Source organism: Myodes glareolus, chromosome 8 (assembly GCF_982192425.1).
Source record: "Myodes glareolus chromosome 8, mMyoGla1.1, whole genome shotgun sequence".
Classification (NCBI taxonomy): Eukaryota; Metazoa; Chordata; class Mammalia; order Rodentia; family Cricetidae; genus Myodes; species Myodes glareolus.
Window position 1 is genome coordinate 108,852,906 of NC_142033.1, and position 23,021 is coordinate 108,875,926.

The 23,021-nt window shown below is 54.1% G+C and overlaps 1 protein-coding gene across 7 annotated transcripts in view; it reads left to right on the plus strand.

Moving 5' to 3' along the window:
* Window positions 1-23,021, plus strand: part of Sbno2 (strawberry notch homolog 2) — a 48,056-nt gene that overhangs the window by 13,856 nt on the left and 11,179 nt on the right. For 5 of the 7 annotated variants that reach the window (XM_085692521.2, XM_048459833.3, XM_048459843.3 and 2 more), the window contains exons 2-8: window positions 5,132-5,306; window positions 6,974-7,047; window positions 8,893-9,004; window positions 19,241-19,402; window positions 21,985-22,068; window positions 22,312-22,408; window positions 22,796-22,950. In XM_085692521.2, coding sequence (XP_085548647.1) covers window positions 5,226-5,306; window positions 6,974-7,047; window positions 8,893-9,004; window positions 19,241-19,402; window positions 21,985-22,068; window positions 22,312-22,408; window positions 22,796-22,950 — 765 coding nt within the window. In that variant the 5' untranslated portion in view covers window positions 5,132-5,225. Of the gene's footprint in view, window positions 1-5,131; window positions 5,307-6,973; window positions 7,048-8,892; window positions 9,005-14,158; window positions 16,621-19,240; window positions 19,403-20,882; window positions 21,008-21,984; window positions 22,069-22,311; window positions 22,409-22,795; window positions 22,951-23,021 lie in introns of those variants that run through there. The other 2 variants (XM_048459851.3, XM_048459860.3) reach the window with 2 other exon arrangements.

The following is a 23,021-nucleotide window of genomic DNA, read 5'->3' on the forward strand; positions in this document are numbered from 1 at the left end:
AGATATCTCACATGTCCCTCAAAAAAGTTATAAAAAAAACAGGTTAGGCGCCGGGCGGTGGTGTGGTGCACACCTTTAATCCCAGCACTCGGGAGGCAGAGGCAGGTGGATCTCTGTGAGTTCGAGGCCAGCCTGGTCTACAAGAGCTAGCTCCAGGACAGGCTCCAAAGCTACAGAGAAATCCTGTCTCGAAAAAACAGGTTAGGACTTTGGTTAGACAGTAAGCCCATTGCTGGACTCCCCAGAGAGGGGTTGGGGGTGTGGTCAGGTTGGAGCCCCTCCTAGAACCCTCCTGTTCCCCTTGCCAGTGACTTATTAATCCACCTCCTGGAGTCCATCCAGGACCTCATCTGTGAGTGGACACATCTCTAATTATGTCTGCCATTAACACCTCTTCTAGTCAGCCCCCAACTGTTCACAGTTTCCTTCACATGTAACTAGCCCCAGAGGTTTCAAGAAGGCCAATGTCTGTATAGAAGATGTACCAAAGGCTACGTCTCCAGGACCTGAGAGTGACCGTGATGTTTTAGGCAGCTCTAGGCAGCTCTAGACAGCTCTAGACAGCACTAGGGAGCTCTAAACAGCACTAGGGAGCTCTAGACAGCACTAGGGCTCTAGACAGCTCTAGACAGCTCTAGCAGCACCAGTCAGGGCCTAATCAGGCATCTGAGTTACCCAAGACTCTGCCTCATATGGCTGAGCCTCATGAAACCACTAGCTTCCTGCTGCCTGGGCTCAATCCTGGGGCTGTGAACTAACTGGATTTGAGGGTGTGAGGGAGCCCAGTGACAGAGAGGCCAGACTCCGCCCCCATGTTCCTGTGGAGGAGCCTGTGGGTCTCAGTCATGGTGAGCAGCAGGGCTCTTTATGCACTATCTATCTGGTGTGTTCTGGCCCTGCTCCTGCATTTCTAAGCCCAGGACATTCTGATGGTCCCCTGTGGGCAGCTTCCCACTCCCGGACACTAGACACCCACCTCAGTGGGTGACTCCAGAGAAGCTAATTCACAGCAAGTCACTACGGACAGGCTCCGAGGCTCCTGGAGGGCCCACAGCAGCTGCACAGTATGTCATAGGCCAGAGTTGCTTCTGGAAGCTTGAGGTCCTTTGCTCCTTAGGATTTTTCCTTTTTTGTTTTATGTTTTGTTTGCTTGTTCTTAGATAGCCCAGGCTAGCCTGTACTCACTCACAGAGATCCCCTTGCCTCCTAGGTCTTGTGATTAAGAGGGCGTGCCCAGCTCCCCTGACTCTTGATCCTATTGCTCTGTCCTCTCTTACTGGAATGACAGGTTTGCGCCACCACTGCCTTCAAACATCTCAGCAATTGGAGGCAGACTTCAGACTCTTGTGGAGTTCTGTGAATTCAAGGCCAGCCTGGTCTACATAGTGATACTCTGTCCAAAGAAAATGCTTTTACCCATTGAGCCATCTTGCTAGCCCCTCCTGAATGTATTCTGGGGACTTGTTGGGCTGGCTCCATAACCCAGAATGAGTTCAAGGGCAGGCGACAGCACACCTGGAGACCTTGGGAGGAAAGGCTGGAGGAGGCGGTGCTGCGCTATGACTGCTAGCAGAAAAGGTGCAGGTGCACCGCGGCCACAGGGGAACCTGAGTGTGTGCGTGCCAGGGTGTGTGTGGAGGTCAGCCTGCAGCCTGAACATTGTAATCACGGCGTTCCACGTTGTGGACTTTCTGTCTGGTGCTCTCACTGAGCACACTGTCCCCGGTGTCCCCCACCCTGTGGAGTGTACCTGAGCTCTCCTGCTCATGGCTGTGTAACACACCGTATGTGAGTGGTACACAGCATGTGTCCATCGTCTATCAATGGACCTATGGTTCATTGATATGTGCATGGTGCCATTCTGATTTTTCATGTGAGAATTTGTGTGGACCTGTGCTTTGGGCACATGGCTAAAAGCAGAACCGCTGGATCTTGCAACAGCTCTGTTTAACTTGTTTTTTTTTTTTTTTTTTCTCGAGACAGGGTTTCTCTGTAGCTTTGGAGCCTGTCCTGGAACTAGCTCTTGTAGACCAGGCTGGCCCCGAACTCACAGAGATCTGCCTGCCTCTGCCTCCTGAGTGCTGGGATTAAAGGCTGGGATTAAAGATATGCGCCATTACCGCCTGGCTCTGTTTAACTCTTAAGGAAACACTAGGCACTTTCTGGGGCTTTGCCTTGTTGCTGGCTTGCCTATGCTCCTTACTCTACAGTTCAGGGTGCCCAGTGCCTTGGCAGATGCCCATATTGCCCCCATCTCTACTCCAGGTCTAGGTCTGAACCCTCTGCCAGGTCAGAGGAACCAGCAAGGATCACCAAGGCACAAATACCAGACCACCTGTGGTGGCTCCTACCACTCAGTGGCTGTTGAGCCTGACCCTGTCCCTGACTGACAAGCACGACCCACACCTTCCCGCACTGCCTCTCAGAGCAGGAAGGAGTACCAGTGCTCCGAGATGGCAAGAGGAATAGACACAGCATGGTGGGGCCCAGCCTCCTCTGCAGGGTCCCTGATAATTGTCTGGATGACCAGTCAGCTTCTTTTCCTTAGACAGCAGCCTGAGGCTAGCCTTCAGCCCAGAGTACACCAGGCCTGGGAGGGTCTCTTGGGAGCCTGTAAAGACGACAGGAAGCAGCACCTCAGGCCTGGGCTCTGAAGGGTTCTGCCCCACTCACCCTCAGGGGCTTGGTTGGGAGGCAGAAGTTGAGCTGAGGAGGTCTGGACCCTTCAGCAGTTAGGTCCATCAGTTAGTTGATGGGCTACCAAGACCCAAGGACCACAGGTGCCAAGATGGAGCCAGGTCTAGCCTGCCTCACCCCTAAATCTCTACATGTGTATGTGCACGTGCACATTTGTGGGTACACACACAGGGGCCAGAGACTCTGTCAGTCTCTGCCTTATTCCTTTCCAGGACAACCACAGCTACACAGAGAGACCCTGACTCAAAAAACCAAATCAAAATCAACAACAACAACAACAACAACAACAACAATAATAATAATAATAATAATAATAATAATAATAAACCCACAGTCTTTCTGGCTGGAGAGATGACCCAGAGGTTAGGAGCACTGTCTGCCCAAATTCAATTCCCAGCACCCACATGATAGCTCACAACTGTCTGCAACCTCAGTTCTAAGGGATCCCATGCCCTCTTCTGGCTTCTGTGAGCACCAGGCACACACAGACATCCATGTACATACTGATCCTCCGGTTCTCTGTGTTGTCGAGGATGACCTTAAACCCCTGGCCATCCTGGATGTGTCGTCCCCCCCCCCCAGTGCTGGGATGACAGGTGTATGCTGTTGTTGGGGGAGGTTGCTTGTTCGTTTCCGTATGCCCAGACTCCTGAAATCAGCACACAGAAACTACATTATTTGCAATACTATTTGGCCAATAGTTTAAGCATATTGTTAGCTAGCGCTTACATCTAGAATTAACCCATTTCCATTATTTTATATTTTACCACAAGGCTCGTGGCCTACCAGCAAGGTTCCAGCTGGCAGCTCACATCTTTTCCCTCTGGTAGCTATGTGACGTCTCTGACTCTGCTTTCTTTCTCCCAGCATTCAGTTTTCCCCTTCTAGCTTTATTCTGCCCTATCCCGGGCCAAGCATGCTTCTTTATTCATTACCCAGTAAAAGCAATACATATACAGAAGGGCTTCCCACACCATACTGTGGCACCTGGTGTTTGTGGGGATGGAGCCAGGCCCTTGTATATGCTAGGCCAGTGCTCCACCCACTGAGTCACAGTCTCAGCCTGACTTCCTCCCACTGACCCTGGAGCCTGCATTGTTGCCTTGTGTCTGTCACAGTTACTGCTGAGTTATAAGTATGTGTGGCCATGTCCAGCTTGTTCTGCGGTGCTGAGAATCCAAAGTCTGCACAGTGGGTATTTTTACGCAGTAGACCTCCAGTTCCTTGTTTTGTTTCTGAGAGGGGCTCATGTAGCTCAGGCTGGCCCTAACTTCCTGTGTAGCCCCAACTGACCTTTACCTCCTGATCCCTCTGTCTCCAATTCCTAGTGTTGGGATGACGGGTATACCATCACAGCTTGTTTTCGGGGTGCTGAGGATCAACCCCAAAGCTTTATCTATCCCTGGCAAACAGCCAAGCAACACCCCATAACTTGTGTTTACTTTCTGAGGCAGTCGCTCTATGCCCAGACCAGTCTTGAACTTGTTATCTTGCTGCCTCAGCGTCTCAAGTCCTGGGGTGACAGGCTTGCAGCACCCAGAGCTAGGCAAACGTTCATCACTGAGCCATATCCCAGTTTGCCCCAGTCCCTCAGATTACACAGTATCCATCCACCATGAACTGCTCTGAGTGCCATCCAGTTGTGACCAGGCTATCACAGGTCTGGGCCTGCTAAGCTGAGCAGATGGCCTTTGAGCAGGGACTGGTTGGGAGCAGGACTTCTGGCCTTGATGGCAGTCTTGCCTCTGCCCACTGGGCCCCTTTCCCTCCCTCCCGCCACCATCCCCAGGCAGGCCCTTCCTCTGGCTGGATTACACAAGCCACTGCCTGCTGCTTGCGGCCTGGGCTGTGGGCAATTACTGGAAGGGCCAGCTCCACTCCAGGGCTTAACTGGGCGGTGCCTTCTCCCCTTCCTGCCTCTTTGGTGATTAACCTTGTACTCTGCCTGCCTGAATTCTACCTCCCTCCTGGCTGGCCTGGGGGCTCAAGTGTAGGCTGGTGGGAAGTCTAGGGACCTCGGTGTGCTCTGGTCTGTACCACAGACCTGGGGAAAAGGCTGTACTTGTCCAGTGTTTGACTGTGTCGGGGCTGAGGGTTCATCACCCCTAAGCCTAGGATACCCTGAGTAGGGCTGTTTTTGATCTGACCCAGCGGGAACTTCTGGAGCTCTTCTGAGAGACTTGAGGCTCATAGCAGGCTTTGGGTGTCTGCAGTATCTGCAGAGGGCCTAACTGACTATCCCCATGGGGCCACAGGGCCAGCCTCAGGCTGTTCCGCTCATAGTGGGTGGACCCAGTAGCTCGCAGCCCTGCCATGACTACTGTTGATGTGTTGTTGGCCTTGGTGGGCCAGGAACCACAGCTGTACCTTCTGCCCTGACACCTTCCCAAATGGGAGGCACAGTCAGTTCAGTATGGCTTTCTCTCCACCACAGGACATGACATCGCACCTGCTGCTATTAGTACTGCAGAGTGAGAAGGCCAGATAGCGCCACCCAAGGGTCGCGGAGCCCCACTGTCACCCGCCTGATGCTGGCAGTGGAGCCCACCATGGATGGGGACTTCCCTCCTCATGAGCTCCCGCCCCCCGGAGGTGGCATCCAGCTGCAGGTGAGCCTTGTTCTTATTCTCATAACCACCCCAGGGGACATAGAGGATGCCCTGATGGCCATGACAACCTTTGTAGCCCTTCTACAGAGCCCTGCTCCCCAGCTCACAGTGACACCCTGGACACAGTCCTGTCCCTGAGTGAGAAAGAGATTGACTTTGACCCTGGCCTGCAGCATCCTCTTGAGTCTCCTGCCCCACAGTTGGCAGTGGAGGGGCTTCTGTTTGTTTGTTTTATTGTTGTTTTGTTTTTGAGGTTGGGTTTTGTTATAACCCAGAGTGACCTCAAGTTTGCCAGTATGGGAGGGCGATCGTAAACTCTGTCTCTGTCTCCTGAGAGCTGGGGTGGCTGGTGTGTGCCACCACGCCTGGTGTCTGCTGGGAGTGGAACCCAGGACTTACTGCAGACTGCACCAGCTCCAGCTTGATTTTGGGCTCTTTTTTGTTGTTTGTTTGTTTTTTGAGACAGGGTTTCTCTGTAGCTTTGGAGCCTGTCCTGGAACTAGCTCTGTAGACCAGGCTGGCCTGGCAGGGGCTGCTCTTAAGGGAGACAGCACCGTCTGCCCTCTGCCTCCTCCTGCTGCTGTCACAGGCTCTGAGGATGCAGGACACAGGAAGGGGGGTCAGACGGAACAGTGGGAACAGCTGAGACTCTGCGAGGGCCAGGTGGAGTGGTGCTTACACAGTGCCCATACCATGCCAAGCTGGGCCACCGCATGCTCCTATGGATAGAGCACAGAAGAGGAAGTGTCATTAATTGAGCTCCCATATCATATAGTGGAAGAAGCAACAGCTGCTGACACCCAGAATGTCACTCACAGCTCAGAAACCCTGGCTGACAACCAGGCCATGCCCAGCTCCTATCCTTTCTGTTTGGCCCTCCATGTTCCCCACCCACTGTTCCTTCATCCACAGCCCATAATTTACTTAATTATTTCCCTATTGTGGGGCCTTTGGAGAGAGTCCAATTTCCTCTGCTATAAATAGTGCTGCCTTCTCCTCCCTCCATCCATCCCCATGGTACAATTCCCAAACAGGATTCCAGGGACAGAAACAGGGATGGCAGACTCTCAGTGGATGGCGCTGGGACTGCCAGCATGTGATCCTTTATGATGACATCCAGGGTTGCTCATTTAGAGCAGCATCAAAGCCCCATTAGGGATAGGAATGCTGGTCCCTTGTTGAAGAAGTTTTGGGTGAACCTCAACTTTGCCCAGTGTACCTTTGGGGTCCCAGAGCCTGGAACCACACCCCCAGCCTAAAGCCACTCCCAAGCCCCTCACTGGGAGATTCTAGGCAGGCACTCCATGCCTGACCACACGCCCAACCCCTTATTGGGGATTCTAGGCGGGGTTCCACCCTGACCATGCCCCCAGCCCCTCACTGGGGGATTCTAGGCAGAGTCTCTGTCACCAATCCATGTCCCTATCCCTTTCAAGCAGTCTCCAGAGTTTTTATTGGAAGGGAACATATTCAGCCTGTGGGCCCGTACACCCACACTCAGTGTATCATTTGCTCCCTTCTGCCTTCTTTGCAGCCTTCCATGGCTAACCTCATGCACATGGGAAGCTGAGACATTGGCTGACTTAGTGGTTCTCCATGACCCTTGCCTTTTGTACACTGGGGCCCTGCTTTCTTCCTGCCGTACCTGATGCCCCCCTGTGTTTCAGAACCGACTCCTGCACTGTCCCTGGTGGAGCAGTTTTTCACCGGCCTCGTACCCCACCTTCTCCAGTGAAAACCAGTAAGTGTGCAGTGGAACTCACCCCCGCGCTGCATGGCCAGAGAACAGGACCCCAGGTCTAGAGAGAGCATGTTTGCAGAGCCCTGTGTCAGGACAGATCTGAGTTTGAAATGGCAGAGGTTGCTGGGGGAGGACTCCAGGATCCCCAGAGAGTCCTGGGTTTTGAAGGCTTGGGGAGCATGCACTGTGCAAACAACTCAAAGCAGATTGGGTCAGAGCTTCCGTTCTAGGGTGGTGCATGTATGCGTGCCTGCCTACACGTGTGTGCGTGCAAGCGTGCGTGCCTGTACATGTGGAGCTGGAAGCCAGTGCTGGGTATGTTCCTCATTCACTCATTACCTTTTCTTTCTTTAAATTTGAGTCAGGGTCTCACTCTGTAGCCCTGACTGGAACTCACTGTGTAGCCCAGGCTGACCTGGAACTCAAAGAGATCCATGGGCCTCTGCCTCCAGAGTGCTGGGGTTAAAGATGGTTGTCATACCCAGCTCAGTTATGGGTATTTTGACTTGCATGTATGTTTATATATGACGTGCATGCTATGGAGGCAGAAGAGGGTGTTGGATCCCTAGAACTGGGATTACAGGTGGTTGAGAGCCACCACGTGGGTACTGGGAACCTGTATCCTTTGGAAGAACAGCCGGTACTCTAACCACTGAACCATCTCTCCAGCCCCATCCACCTTGGTTTTTGAAATGGGATCTCTTGCTGGGTGGTGGTGGCGCAAGCCCTTAATCCCAGCACTCGGGAGGCAGAGGCAGGTGGATCTCTGTGAGTTCGAGGCCAGCCTGTCTACAAGAGCTAGTTCCAGGACAGGCTCCAAAGCTACAGAGAAACCCTGCCTCAAAAAACCAAAAAAAGGGGGCTGGAGAGATGGCTCAGAGGTTAAGAGCATTGCCTGCTCTTCCAAAGGTCCTGAGTTCAATTCCCTGCAACCACATGGTGGCTCACAACCATCTGTAATGGGGTCTGGTGCCCTCTTCTGGCCTGCAGGCATACACAAAAGACAGAATATTGATTGTATACATAATAGATAAATATTTAAAAAAAAAAAAACCAAAAAAAGAAAAAAAGAAAGAAAGAAAGAAAAAAGAAAAGAAAGAAAAAAAAGAAATGGGCCTCTCTCACTGGACCTGGAGCTCACCATTGTTTGACTCTTTCTGTCCCCATGCTGAGGGTATCCGTGTATGTGGTGCAGGTCCTGGTGCCACACAGCAGGTTCCCATAGTTGTGGGCAGTCTCTGGGATTTATTATGTGAACTCAGCCTTCACGTTTGTTTTAGCAAATCTCCCCAGAAAATGGGTAGAGGTCCTAGGGATGACCGGTGTCCCTCTGCCTCCCCAGGAACTAAGGAGGTCAGAGTTGGAGCTCCAAGTGGAGAGACTCTGGAACCAACCGCCTCCTCCTCTGCCCCATGCGACGTCCCCTCACCCACCCCCAGGCTCAGCACAGCTCACTGAGTTTAGGCCTCCTCACCTGCAGGGCCTCATTACTCAGCTGGGAGAGGCAGCCATGACAGGACTGGCCTCTGTTCCGTTCTCCTTGCTCTTCTTGGCCACAGAGAAACAGGTCATATTTGTCTGTCCTGTGTGGGTGTAGTGTCTGAGGAACCATGTAGGAGGCCATGTAGGAGGTGCTGGTTGGTAGACTGATTCAAGCCTATCCTGGGATATGCTCTAAACTGTGTTTCTGAAGTACCTGGGTTGGATCCGTGACTGTCCAGTGTGATAGGCCAAGCCTTATCAGCCATGTGACTGAGCTCCCACCAGTTGAGAGGGGTACTGGGATCCTGTGCCCCGCCTTGCCTCTCTCAGCCCCATGGTCATTCTCCTTGTTTCTTTTTACAGACAGTTCATGGGTTCCACCCCATTCCTTGATGGCCAGTCCTGCCCCGACACCAGCTACCCCACCACAGCCACTGTCCCCAGCTTCTTCTCCAAGAGCAGCGACTTTCCTCAGGTAACAGCACTGCACAGGCCCTGAGCCATCCCTGCGGCTGCCAGTCTTCAGCAGGACTGATGGGACGGGATTCAAGGCCACTCTGGGCAGGGAGGATCGGGCCACCCAGACTGGTCTTGGCATCCTGGAATTGAGATCTGCTGTCACTGGCCTTTGTGACTTCACCTCGGGGTTGTACCTGAAGGTGACTTTTCCCTAGCCAGGGGAGCTGTATGAGGAAGGCTGGAGGCTCTCAGGGTCTGTGGCTCACGGGGTAGATCATCTGTCCTGGCCACCACGGGGTCTCACACCTGCCTCACCCTGCCCTGTGGTGGGATTTCCCCACAGGCCCTACACAAAGCGTCCATGCCCTGTGCAGTATGTGCAGATAGCCAAGCCCACCCACAGATCACAGGACAGGGTCTGAATCCCATTCCCCATGGGTCACCAGGGCATCTGCCCCACCAGCCCCCTCACTGCCACCCAAGGACTCACACCAGCGAGCTGTCCCAGAGGGCTCTGCTCAGCGACAGGGCAGTGGCATATGTCTGTTACCGGGTCTCTCCAGAAGTGTAAAGAATGTTGTGTCCTCAGGCTCCTTCTCAGAACACAGTGAGGAAGCCAAGCCTGCAGCCCACATCGCCACTGCCTTTCTGTCTTTGTCTCTGTGTCTGTCTCTCTGTGCCTTAGTCATGGCTCTAAAGGACAGACTGGTGAATGAGAATATGATACATCATACATGCGCACAGCTACAGACACAGACACATGCAGCCACTTAGTAGTGTGGCTTACAGGCTGTGCCCCGGGTTGTCCTAGTCTGACAGCGGACAGAAGCAGGATGTCTCAGCAGTCCCAATCCAGCGCTGGAGTCCTGGAGGAACCCTAGGGAACTGCTGGTCCTCACTGCACCGGAATCCTGAAGAATGGGCTCCCACCAGTGAAGGAGCGCCTCAGCCGCAGGGTGGACAATCCTGCCAGCGAGAGAGGGCAGGCAGGCAGAGAGCGAACGGCTCCTTCTGTGCCCTGTTATGCAGGCTGCCACCAGGAGGTGCGGCCAGGTTAGGGTCCAGTCGAGAGGGCTCCCACAGGTGGGCCCAGCTGCTTGGGCTGGTGGTTGTTCCAGATGTGGCGAGCTGACAAGATCAGCCCTCACATCCTGTTTCTGTATTGTCTCTCTGTCTCGTTGTCTCTGCCTCTGTCTTGTGTCTCTCTGTCTCCATCTCTTCTGATGCCAGAGGCCTACAACTACCTCCTCCCTTTGGTCAGAACTCCCTGAGGCCAGGCCCCCACGAACTGTGCTTATGTGGTCTGCCCCTTGCCTGGACCCTGTTTGTCCCAACACATCTGGCAAAATGGTGGCTCGCTGTTATCTCTCATGGCAGATGGCCACGTCTATCCAGTGGGTGAGCATTTATTGACCACTTGCTGTTATGTGTGCCCTGCACACACTGTCCCCAAAATGCCTGTGGAGGTGCACACCCTCATGCCTGTGCCCTGTTCACAGAAGGTTGGACCCAGGGTTGAGGGGCCCAAACTTGTCACCTGCCTTCACCTCCCCCACCTCCCTGTGCTCCTGGTGGCCTTGAATCCCATGGAACAAGAAGGAGCCAGACTTGAACCAAGTGTCACAACAGAGCAGAAGGGGCGCGAGGAGTGCTTAAGTGAGGGCCCTGAGCTGAGGAGACAGCCCCACCTGTCTGAGTTTAGAGTTTTTACCGGCAGGCTGCAGGCCTCTGCTCAAGCAGACACTCCCTCACCGCAGCCCTCACGGCCTCTGCTCACTGCTCAGTTTGAGCCAGGAGTCGGGACAGAAAACCCAGCTGTGCCAGGAACCAGCAGAGAAGAAACTCTCAAGCAGCTGGAAACTAAACACAAGCCCCAAGTTTTCTGGTAGAAGAAGCAAAAAGAGAAAAAAGATGAGCCATGTGACCTCTAAGGAAAAAGTTCTTCAGGTTCCTGCCCTCGGGAGCCAGACGAAGGGGGTCTGAGCTGTTCCTGGGCTGCATCTTGAGATTTTGTCTCAAAGCAACAAGAAAACTGCAACAGGAAAAGAAATAGAAGAAATCCAAAGTATTGTCCGCCATTCTGTCTCTTCCTCGGATAGTCGCCTCTGATGTCTCCTGTCTTCTGCTCAGACTCTTTGTCCCTCTGCCGTGAGCTGTGGGAGTTCCCTTCCCCAGCATGGGATCATCTTCGTGAGACTGCATACCTTTGACACCTGCCCCCTCCCGCCCCGCCCCGTAGCTGCTGGCTGGTCCTGTCACATCACGCAGGGGTCACTTCAGGCTCCCACAGTCTTGAGTTCCTGGCAGTACCCCTTGGAGCCTTGCCTTCCTTTTCAGCCAGCCCCAGACCTCAACCACCTGCTTCTACAAGAAAAGGGCCCCGTGAATCCCTACTCCGCCTTCCATCTCCAGGCTTGGAGCCCCTACCCCATGGGCTCTGATATCCCTGCTCGGTGACCGGAACAGCTCCACAGACCCCTGTGGGGATAGCCCACCATGGGCTGTGCAGGTGCGTGGGTACTCATCGCCTGGTTTTGTCTCCATTTTTGAGTTGTTGGGTTTTTTATTTTGTTTTGTTTTTTGTGTGTGTTTTTTAAGTTTGAGACATCACGTGACTCCAAAGCCACCATATCACCCATCCCATGAACGACCACTTCGTCCCTGCACTTAAGAATCCTTTTCCTGTCTTTGGGTTCTTCGGCTCTGGACATTTCCTTTTGTGGGGCCTTTTGCGTTTGGGTCTCTCCGGTTGTCTTCAAGTCCCTCCACGCTGTGGCCTGTGTCGTTACCTGTCATGGCTGACGATGCTCCCCGTGTTCGTTGTCCACTCATCTGCAGAACTTGTTTATCCATTTGACCATCGTGGATGAAAGAGTTTCCACGGGGCCTTGTTCCCAGGCACATGTCCAGGAGTGGACGTGAGGGCGAACTGATGGCTGGAGCTGTTTCCAGGGATACAGATAGACGGCCAGCTCTTGAGGGCAAAGCCTGGGGTAGATGGGAGTGAGGGGTGTAGAGGGAAGGGGGCGGGACCTGCTGTCTAACCCCCTGTTTTTCCTCTGCATTCTCCTCTGGCCTCTCCTGGCCTCTACCCCTAGAATGCCCTAGGGCTCCTCAACATTCCCAGTACCCATCCAAGCCCTGAATCTCCCTTGAGGCTCCTGGTGTGGGTGCAAAGCCACACAGACCCCACATTCTTAGCCATGGCCCTGTACAGGTAAGTCAGGGTCCTGTTACACAGGTAGGCCTGCACCCCAGGCCCCCCTCCACTTCCCTCCAAGATTGTGTATCCCGTAATGTGCTCTCCAGGCCAGTTGCTGGGAAGCTACATGAGCTCACGCTCAGGAAGGAGCGGTGCTGCCGCCTCCCACCTCCCGCCCTCCCACCCTGCCGCCCTGCACGGCGGGCGGGCGGCCGCATTGCATCTCATCGACTGCTCTGCAAATGTTAGATCAGAGGTCTGGCCTCTGCCTGCCCGACAGTTTACTGGCATCAGGGAAGGAGAGCCAGAGAGGGGCGCTCGCTTACAGGAAGACATGCAGCTACTGCCATGTAGAAATGTGCTGTGGGCTGTGGGGGGACCCTGCACAGCGAGATCCACAGCACTATGGCCCAGGCTATGCACAGAACTTGTGAGCCACAGGGCGGGGCTTGTGGAGAGGTAGCAAATGGGCAGGGCAGGAGAGACTGAGGCCAAAACCATTGAGGATATGGCTCTCCTGCTGGGGAGCCTGGTGTGTGAGGTAGGTTTGCACAGTCCTATCTGATCACTCCTGTCGCCCCAGCCTTCCGTGCCACAGCTTCTCGTTGTGTCTGACCCTCCATCTCAGAGGTGTCTGTGGTTGGGCAAAGACTCACCATGACCCTGTGGGTTATTATGGTAGCCCAGTATTTCTGCTATACTATGTTGTTAGGATCCAGGCCCATATACAGGCCCAGGAGTGGTTTGTTTGTTTGTTTTTATTTATTTATTTCAGTTTTATATGCACATTCGTGTGAGGGTATGAGATTCCCTAGAACTGGAGTTACAGACAGTTGTAAACTATCATGTGGGTGCTGGAAATTAAACTTTGGTTTTCGCTGGGCGGTGGCGCACGCCTTTAATCCCAGCACTTAGGTAGAAGCAGGTGGATCTCTGAGTTCGAGGCCAGCCTGGTCTACAGAGTCAGTGCCAGGACAGGCCCCAAAGCTACAGAAAAACCTTGTCTCAAAAACAAACCATAAATAAATAAATAAACAAAAAGCCTGGTCCTCGGAAGAGCAGCCAGTGAGTTCAGGCTGAGGATGACCTTGAGCTCCTGATCTTTCTGCCCTCTGCGTCCCACACCTGATTGCTTTGGTGTCTGGGGTGAGCCCAGGGCTCTGTGGTTCCTCTCACTCTGCCCCCAGCCTGTCCCACACCAGCTCCTGTATGTTTGGTTTTTGTTTGTTTTTTTTTTTTAAATATTTATTTATTTATTATGTATACAATATTCTTGTCTGTGTGTCTGCCTGCAGGCCAGAAGAGGGCATCAGATCTCATTTCAGATGGTTGTGAGCCACCATGTGGTTGCTGGGAATTGAACTCAGGACCTTTGGAAGAGCAGGCAATGCTCTTAACCGCTGAGCCATCTCTCCAGCTCCCCTTTGTTTTGTTTTTTTGAGACAAGGTTTCTCTGTGCAGCAGTCCTGGCTGTCCTGGAACTCACTACATAGACCAGGCTGGCCAGAGCTCTGCCAGCCTCTGCCTCACCAGTGCTGAAATTAAAGGTGTGCACCACCACTGCCTGTTTTTTGTTTGTTTGGTTTTTTTGTTTGTTTGTTTGGTTGGTTGGTTTGTTTGTTTGTTGGTTGGTTTTTTGAGACAGGGTTTTTCTCTGTCCTGGAACTAGCTCTTTGTAGACCAGGCTGGTCTCGAACTCACAGAGATCCGCCTGCCTCTGCCTCCCGGGTGCTGGGATTAAAGGCGTGTTCCACCACTGCTGGCTTTATTTCATTTTTTTTAAAAGACAAAAGCGTCCTTCTGTAGCCCAGGCTGGCCCTGACCTCCTGCTAGTGCTCTCCCTCAGCCTCCTGAGTGCCGGGTTCAGTGAGCGAGCAACCCGTGCGAGGCTAGCAACCCTCCTTGCCCTACTCTGTCCTCTTTTTTTTTTTTAAATATTTATTGATTTATTATGTATACAATATTCTGTCTGTGTGTATGCCTGTAGGCCAGAAGAGGGCACCAAACCCCATTACAGATGGTTGTGAGCCACCATGTGATTGCTGGGAATTGAACTCAGGACCTTTGGAAAAGCAGGCAATGCTCTTAACCTCTGAGCCATTTCTCCAGCCCCCCCTACTCTGTCCTCTTGATGTGGTACTGAGAACCAAGGCTGGAGACCCAGTGGGGCATTAAGACCAAGGTCAGATGAGGTTCAGGTTGTCCCTGTAAGGGACACTCACCCCCACTGCCTCTATCAGATCCAAAGACCAGCTAGCCTGGGAGTCAGTGACGGGTCTACAGCCCTGCCACCCACTAGTGGCCATCAGCCTCAGACCTCCACATCAGTAAACGTCCCACCATTGGGCTGTGTGTCTAGCATGGCCCTGTCAATCCTTCCACCCTGTTCCCAGCTCTTCCTCCTCCCAGACGGAGAACCACACTACCTGGATCAGAGACCCTCCCTGCCACACCCTGAGTTCTCTCTCTTCCTGTCCCAACTCTGGCCCCTGGGAGAGCCCTCAGGCCCTTCACCTTTCATGCTTGGGTTGTTTTTGGACTTCAGCTTCTTACATTCTCAATCCTCCTGAAATCGACCCCCCCCCATGATTTCTTTTTAGCCCTGGCTGTACTGGAACTAGCTCTGTAGCCCAGCTGACCTTGTACTCAGTATCTACCTGCCTCTGCCTCCTGAGTGCTGGGATTAGAGACACGCTCCTCCATGCCTGGCTGATGGTTCTTTTTAAATTAGAAATTCACACAGCTGTAAAGATTGTCCTTTCAGGGTACATTCACCACCCATGGGAGGATCAGGAGCTCCAGACTAGCCTTGGCTGCACAGAGTGCATTTACAGACACAGGCAGCCCTCACCTCTCTCCAGTTCTAGAACACCATGTCTCCTTGGAGGAGGGCGTATCCCCTGAGAGGTTATTCCATCTCATCCCCAGCCTTGGAGTCCCACACTTGTGTTCTTGTGTCCTCAAGGTTCCTCCAAGCCGCACGTGCTGGAGTCTCTCCTGTTGATGGCTGTGTGATATTCCTGGCTGTGGACAAAGTGTGCTGTTCCCACCTTCCGTGTGCCGTGATTCACTGTTGTGGGTGCTCCTAATTTTCCCATGAGTATCTAGAAATGCGTTTGTGGACTTAACTCTAAGCTAGTGAGTGCTTTGCTGTCTAGGAAGCTCCCTGGCTGCTTCCTGGAGTCCTTGGGCTTCAGCTCCCCACCCCTCCTCAGCCATTTCTGTTTTCAGTTTATTGAGATAGGCTTTTTGGGTGTAGCCTGGGCTGCTCTCCCAATCCTCCTGCCTCATCCTCTTGGGGTGATGACAAGGGTGCCCCAAAGTGCCTGGCTTCACTCTGCTAACTGGAATTGACACTTTTCTCCGTGCCTGCGCCGGTCTGCAATGCAGTACAGGGCGTTCTGGGTAGGACTGATGGTGCCAGGGTTGATGAGGGCTTGGAACATGAGTCTGCTCTGTCTGCTGCTTCTAGGGCCTTTGTCCTGGGTGACCAAGGGAGTGAGAACCTAGGAGAGCCTGTGGGCGCATGTTCCTGACAGGATGGCTAGGGCTCTTTGTCCCTGCATGGGACCCTGTTTGCCTGGGCTCCTCAGCCTCCTTCCCAGGCTCTGACACTCTATGGCCCTCTTCTGGCTCACCTTCCCACAGGAGAGGCCACAGTCCCCAGGGGCAGCTGTGAATGACTATAGCCCCATGGGGGAATCATACCACTGTAACCCCTGCCTGCCCACAGTGGAAATATCTTCTCCTTCCCTCTTTGGCCTTGGGGTCTCCTTCAGGGACACCAGGAATGACCATTTGTGGCCCAGGGCTCAGGATGCTTGAGGATAAGGATATGGGTTTGATGAAGGGCTGGGGAAGCTCCGCTTAGCTTAAGTGGGGAATAGAGGAGTACCTCGGCCTCAGTTCTAGCCCAGCTTCTCACGATGTCCCCTCCTCCAGCCCCTAATTACTGTCATCCTTGGGGAGGAGGGTCACAGACGAGTCTAGTGCTTCAGTAGTTCTGGGGAAACTGAGGCTTTGTCCTCTAACCCCAATTAAAAGCCCCAGGAGAATAGGACCAGACCAGGCACTGGGCCTGGCAGGGTACGCCTTTGTTGACAGCCCTTCTGGGCCGATCCGCCCCCTACAGTAATTCTCCGCACTCTGCCAGTAACTGCCCTGACTTACCAGGCAGGCATCATTTCCTGAAACTCAGCCCAGCCTTAGGGGAAGTCGGGAGCCGGTGACTAACCCTCATGCAAATGGGGCCGGCAGGATCACTGCTGCCTCCGAGCCCGACAGAGCTGCTGAGCCTGCGGCCACCGTGGTCATGAGGCTGGTGCTCCCCGGCAGCTCTTCCAGGGGGACACGGCGGCCACTGCTCAGCGCCCCACACCCCGACCATGTCGCAGCTGCGCTTCTGGCTGCAGTTCGCCGCGCTCAACAAGGTAACCAGCCAGGGACCAGCACGGCCACCCAGAGCTACCTGTGGCACCCCTGAGCTCCCACAGGTGGCAGAACTGGGGCAGGACGCCCCCAGCCCTGCCCACTCTGTACTTTCCTTGGCAAGTCACAGTGAACATGCCAGAATTTTTTAAGTCGATGATTTGGAACTCAGAGCAAGTAGCCAGCATGGGGTGACTGGGGAAGGAGGTGCGGGGTGTAGGTGGCCAGAACTGAGCCAGCTCCCCTCCGTGCTGGGGAAGGGAGTTGAAGATGTTCTCAGCCCCTGTGGGACCTTGATTAGCACCTCTTCCTGGACTAGGACAGAACTCAGTCTCAGCCAGGTCTCGTGGGGTAGGTAGAGCCAGGAGCCCATCTTTCCTCTGGTCTCCAAGTCCAAAAGGTGTGGGGGCTTCTGTGTTTCCGAGGGGGAGAGTCCTTCCTGGGCTTGGCCTTAGGAAGGTCTAGCTAGTCTGCCAGTTCCCCTCCCCCCAGCAGGCCTCCCTCAGGTGCTGCAGCCAGTAACCACAGCGGGGACCCTCCTAACCTCCTCATTTGTACCACCCAATCGGTTGATGCTCTTGCCGCTAGAGATCCAGCTTGGAGGAACTACATGATAAAGACTTTAGAGGGGCCTCGCTGGGAACCCCATCCTCAGATCATCCTGCAGGGGAGGCCCGGAACCAGGCATCCAGCTGTGACATTTCCAGTGGGTGGGGGGAGCTCACCAGTGTGGGTCTGTGATTAGTTAGTGACAGCTGAGAGCTGATGTGTCCTGGAACATCGGCACTCACACATGATCAGGGCCTGGACACCTGGAAACCCTGTGTCCTTTGGCAGGGAGGTGCGTCAGGTTGTTTGTCCTGTACTGGCTTTGTTGACTGGCGTTGAAGATGCCAGGTGAGTGCTATTCTACCACTCCAGCCTGGAGGACGGGGGCTCAAGGCCAGCAGGGCTACAATATGAGACTGGCTTAGAAAATTAGAGTTCCGGGGTGGCACAGCGCCCCTCAGAGCCCTCACTTTCTGTCCCTGGGTCATGCGTATCACACTGAGTGAGGGGCTTTCTGCTGACACTATAATGGTCTGCTGTGTAGAATGCCTCAGTTTCCCCTCACTTCCTTTCTCCGTCCTGTGATGCCTCAGGACATAAGCCTTCCTACCCCCTCAGTCTGCCTCCCTGGGCCAGCCTTAATTGACAGTGTCCCCATCTTGGGTTGAGGCCACTGTGAAAGTGACAGGGTTTGCCTCCTCCAGCCACATCTCCAGAGATCTTCCCAGGGAAGATGGGGCAGGACGGGCCTGAGCTGCTTCTTACCAATGGCTTTGCTGTGTGAAAGGTGAAAGGGCTTGCTTTCGCCAGGCCCTTATAATCCACTGACTTGCTAGGGCTGTGTGCGGGGAGGGTGTTGGGCGCCCTGCTGTGTTTCTCACCATGCTGGAGACCACATGTTTCGGAGCTGTGCCGTGCTGCCCCATTGAAACCCAGGGTTTAGACTGGGCACTGTGCTGGTGGCAGGGAGATGGCACAGGGCACAGGCTGTGGCTGGCTGACTGAGCCTGCTCCCAGCACATGATGGAGAACCGGGTCTCGAGAGCCCATGGTGCCCTTTCCTGTCCCTAAATGCAGGCTGCCACCTCTGCAGTGGGGTCACAGGGCCCTAGGAGGTGGGGACTGTAAAGCCCAACCCCAAAGCAACCCAAGTTCATTCAGGTTTCTCCAGGAAGCTGCCAGGTACCCAGACATACCTCCCCTTCCCTGGATAAAACCAAATGGCCTTGACCTGCCTCAACTAAGGGGCTGGCACTGGCAGCTGTCCCCATACCAATGGAGAAGGTGGGTAGTCACTCAGGACCCACCCTAGGACCAAGACTTCCACCCGGCACAGCCTCATCTCCCTGGCATTCTCTGAGCACACCTCTGTCGCAGACAGTGGTCCAGAGAGCCTGCTGTGCACTCTGGGAGTGCTCACTGTCAAGACCCCAGAGTCAGGGTGTGTGAAGGGGCTCCCTACAGCAGAGCACCCACCCAGCTCTGTCTGGTGTGATCCTAATGCCTCAAGATGTCACCTGCAACCTGCCACAGGGCTCGGAGGCAGGGTAGTTTACCCAAGCCTGGGCCTTCAGGATCCTCACCCTGGCCTCAATCCCTTGTCTCTAAAACTGGAGAGGTGGGTAGGGCATGGAGACCCCCAACCTGCAGAGTGCTTTCAGGGTCCCTAGTGGAGATGGTGGCTCACACCTGTCGTCTTGGGAGACTGAGGGAAGGTTACCATGAATTTGAGGCCAGAGCAAACAAACAAGTTTATTGAGTTTGATCCATATTCCATTTAGTTTACTCATTTGAGGTGTATATTTCTGTGGTTTTAACGTATTTGTAGCTGTGTATTTAATGACTTCTAGAACATTCCATCCCATCAGACTGAATCCCATCCCTGTTAGCCATCACTGCATTCGTCCCCAGCCCTGGACCCTCAAATCCTTTTGTCACCACTGGGTTCTCAGAGTGCTATGTCTTCAAGGTCACTCCATGTTGTGCTGTGTGGGGCTCCACTGTGTGGCAGGCTACACTGTCACTTACCTGAGGGCCCACACCAGCTACTGCCTCCCCCGTGCCTTCTCCTAGGACCCCTCCTGCCTCGAGGACCTCTCCAACGCCTCCATCTTCTCGTCTTCTGTGGATTCCCTGTCGGACATCCCTGACACGCCTGACTTCGTGCACGTCGACAGCCTCAACGAGGTGCCCACCATCTGGGACGTCAGCACCACCTCAGCTACCCCTGGCCAGGTCAGCAGGGCTACTGTGGTGACATGGGTGGGGCAGGGAGGGCTGTGGGAGTGGGACAGTGTGCTCAGGCCTGGGTTATAAGGGGTGCTGAACCCCAGAGGCTGGAGGAACAATCTCCACAGCCTAGAGGCCCGTTACACATCCAGTGTCCCCAGATGACCCCACTGGGTCTCAGATGTGTGTCTGCTGTTAACAGGTGCAGCCAAGAGAGACATAAGCTGTCTGAGTTTATTTTTCTTTGGTGTCTGTTAGTTTCTGAGCTGGAGTCTCCCACAGCCTGGGCTGCTCTCAACTCAGCTCTGTAGCCAAGGCTGACCTTGAACTCCTGATCCACCTACCTGAGCCTCCTGAATTCTGGGCTGGCAGGTGTGTGCCATCATGTCTGACTCCAAAGGCAATTTAGGTTACCAATTCTCACCCCAAGAACTCTGCCCTCGGTGGACCCCAGAGGTGTGGATGAAGACAGACATGACTGCTAGGGGCTGCTCCTGGCCTGGGCGGGTACAGTCCGGGACCCTGCTAAGATCCCCACAAGGTCTAGGGTGCCTCATGTCCAGGATGAGGAGACACTTAGCTGATGACTTCCTGACACATGAGACCTCAGAGCACTCCGCAGTGAGGCAGACAGTGTCTCCCAGGGCATCCTGGCTTCTGGGACTGACCTCCTCTCTCGCTCTACCACTGTGGATGGGTTTCAACATAGACAGGACCCTAGAACTCAGCAGGCACATGACTGTAGGGTGCCCAGGCTTCAGGGCGTACAGAAAGAACACTGACCCAGAAGGCTCCGTCAGCAGGGAGTTTTGCCCCCAGAGGACACTAATGGCATGTATGGTCATTCCAACTTGGGGAGCCCTTGACATGGATGGAACCTCACTGAGCCTGACCTGGTCCCTAATTCTAGTGATACAAGGGAACCCCAGTCTAGGCCTTCCTGGGATCTTCCAAATAGAAACTTCTAGACTTGGAGAGTGTAAGTTAGGAATGTTCCCAGGAGTCTCCAGATGGGAGTCCTTGATGCAGCTCTGAGGTAAAGGCCAATTGTGCAGTTGGCAGGAGGCCATCAGGAGGACAGGCTGCCCTGTGCTGCACCCCCCCCCCATTGCTGTGAGGAGCCACTGTGGCCATTCCCTTCTGAGATCAAGGCCACAGGGTACTGCCCACCCCGCCCAGGGCCTCAGGCTGCTGTGGACCAAGCCCCTATCTGAAACCTAATACCCTGCACTGCCCCAGCCCAGCAGGCCGGAACGTGGAACATGACTCAGCCTTCCAGGAACCTCCACCAGTCTGTTTGGGTTTTTGTTAATTTAAGAAAGAAAAAAAAAAGAAGAAGAAGGCAGGAGGGTTGAGTGTGGACTTGTAACCTTCCCAAGCTTCCGCTGGCTTTCAACACCCCTGGCTCTGTTCCCAGCAGAACAGGGGACATGTGACAGTGAGTGTCCTGCAGTGCCCCAGAGACTCCTGTCCTCCCTCAAGGAAGCTGAATACCAAGTGAATCCAGCAGGAGCAGGGGCCAGCAGGGCCATCACTGAGCAGTCGGTTCCTCCTCTGCCAGTCAGAGCTCTCCTGTGGCCTTGGGGTCCATCCTCCGACCACATGAACCAGGTGTGGTGCTGTACCTGTAACCTCAGCACTCAGGAGGGTTGGGATTTTAGGGTCCTTGGCTACACGGGAAGTTTGAGGCCAGCCTAGGCTACATGCCTTTATTTTAAAAAACCAACCAAACAAAGGGGAGTGTGCTGTCATTACAGGCTTTATTCCCAGCATCTACATGATGAATCACAGCTGTAACTCCAATTTCAGGGCTCCTGGCACCTTCTGACCTCCACAGGCCTGTATGCACACAGTGCACTCACACGCACTGTGTATGGGAAAGCACCCATACACATAAATAAGTCTTTAATCCCAGCACTGGGGAGGCAGAGGCAGGCAGATCTCTGTGAGTTCGAGGTCTACAAGAGCTAGTTCCAGGACAGGCTCCAAAGCTACAGAGAAACCCTGTCTGTAAAAACCAATAAACAAACAAATAAACAAATAAGTCTTTAAAATCTATCCTTGTATTTAGATTGGGGAATTGAGAATTCATTTGCAAAGAAAAGTCACATCCCCTGTGATGGCTACAGACTCAACTCACTGGCCAGGCCACACCATTTGTCTATCTTGACCCTTCAACACTTGAGGCTACATGCCCTGCCCCAGGTCACTATGATCAGGCTCAGGGCCATCCATCTCTTCTGTAAAGGACTCTGGTTTGTGACATTTGGAGTATGGTCACAGTATTGGGGGCATTGACCCTAAGGAGGTCTTGCAGGACCGCTCGTTCCTCAGCCCCTAGATGGACAGGCCCTCCCAAGGGAGTCTGCACTCTGGGATGTTTGTCTGGCTTTTGTCTGCTTTTCCTTGGCCCAGAGGCTACTACCTCATGGTCCCCCATATGCCACAGGGACACAATCTGTTCTCAGCTGTCCTACCAGGATCGGCCACATCCCAGGTTGGCCCCTAAGAATGAACAGCGCTACATAAGGGTACAGGTACTGGCATAGGAGGCCGTGGCTCACATCCTCCCCTCCTGTCCCCTACAGCTGTTCCTGCCGAATGGGCCATTCTCGGCTCTTGAAGTTCCAGTGACCTCCCTCTCCAGCACCCCACTTCTCGTCAGCTACCAGGTAAATTGGGTGGCCGCGGTATCTCTTAGGGATCTAGAGAGAGGCTCCAAAGGCATCTCCAGTGTCCTGGGTTGCCCTGCCCATTTTGCAGTTGGAAATCTGAAGCCCCACTTAGGGCTAAAGGCGGAGCCCCCTCCCCTCCACAGCACCGTGTTTGGCCCACTCCGTGCAGCATGGCTGCTGCCCTGGGGAACACTGGGTCACTCCAAGTTAGGACAGACCCTGAAATGTCACACCCTGCAGGCCCACAGCCAGCCTGAGGAGGAGGAGGGGGAAGAGGAAGAGGAGGCAGAAGAACTGGGCCACGCTGAGACCTATGCCGACTACGTACCGTCCAAGTGTAAGTCTGGGCCAGGGACAGGATAGCGATGCCTCCTAGGAAGACATCTGTGTAGACCCGAGGGCTCATGGCCTCCCTGGTCCATAGTGTGGGCGTCAGGACAGAGTCGTGTGTGCAGAGTGGGCACCTGGTCCATAGTGCGGGCGTCAGGACATAGTCGTGTGTGCTGAGTGGGCACCGTCCATAGTGTGGGCGTCGGGACAGAGTCGTGTGTGCAGAGTGGACACCTGGTCTGTAATGCGGGCATCAGGACAGTCGTGTGTGCAGAGTGTACATCTGGTCCGTAGTGCGGGCGTCAGGACAGAGTCGTGTGTGCAGAGTGCACACCTGGCTACTTCTACCCTGCCATTTATTCTGCGCCAACTCTGCCCTCTGTCCCCCCATCAGCCAAGATTGGGAAACAGCATCCAGACCGTGTGGTGGAGACCAGTACACTGTCCAGTGTTCCTCCCCCAGACATCACCTACACCCTGGCACTACCCACCTCAGACAACGGGACCCTATCTGCTCTACAGCTGGAAGCTATCACCTATGCCTGCCAGGTGCCAGCCCCCCCAACCCCTGCCAGGCTCATAAGGAGGCCACCTGGCACCCCAGGCCTGACTCACCTCTG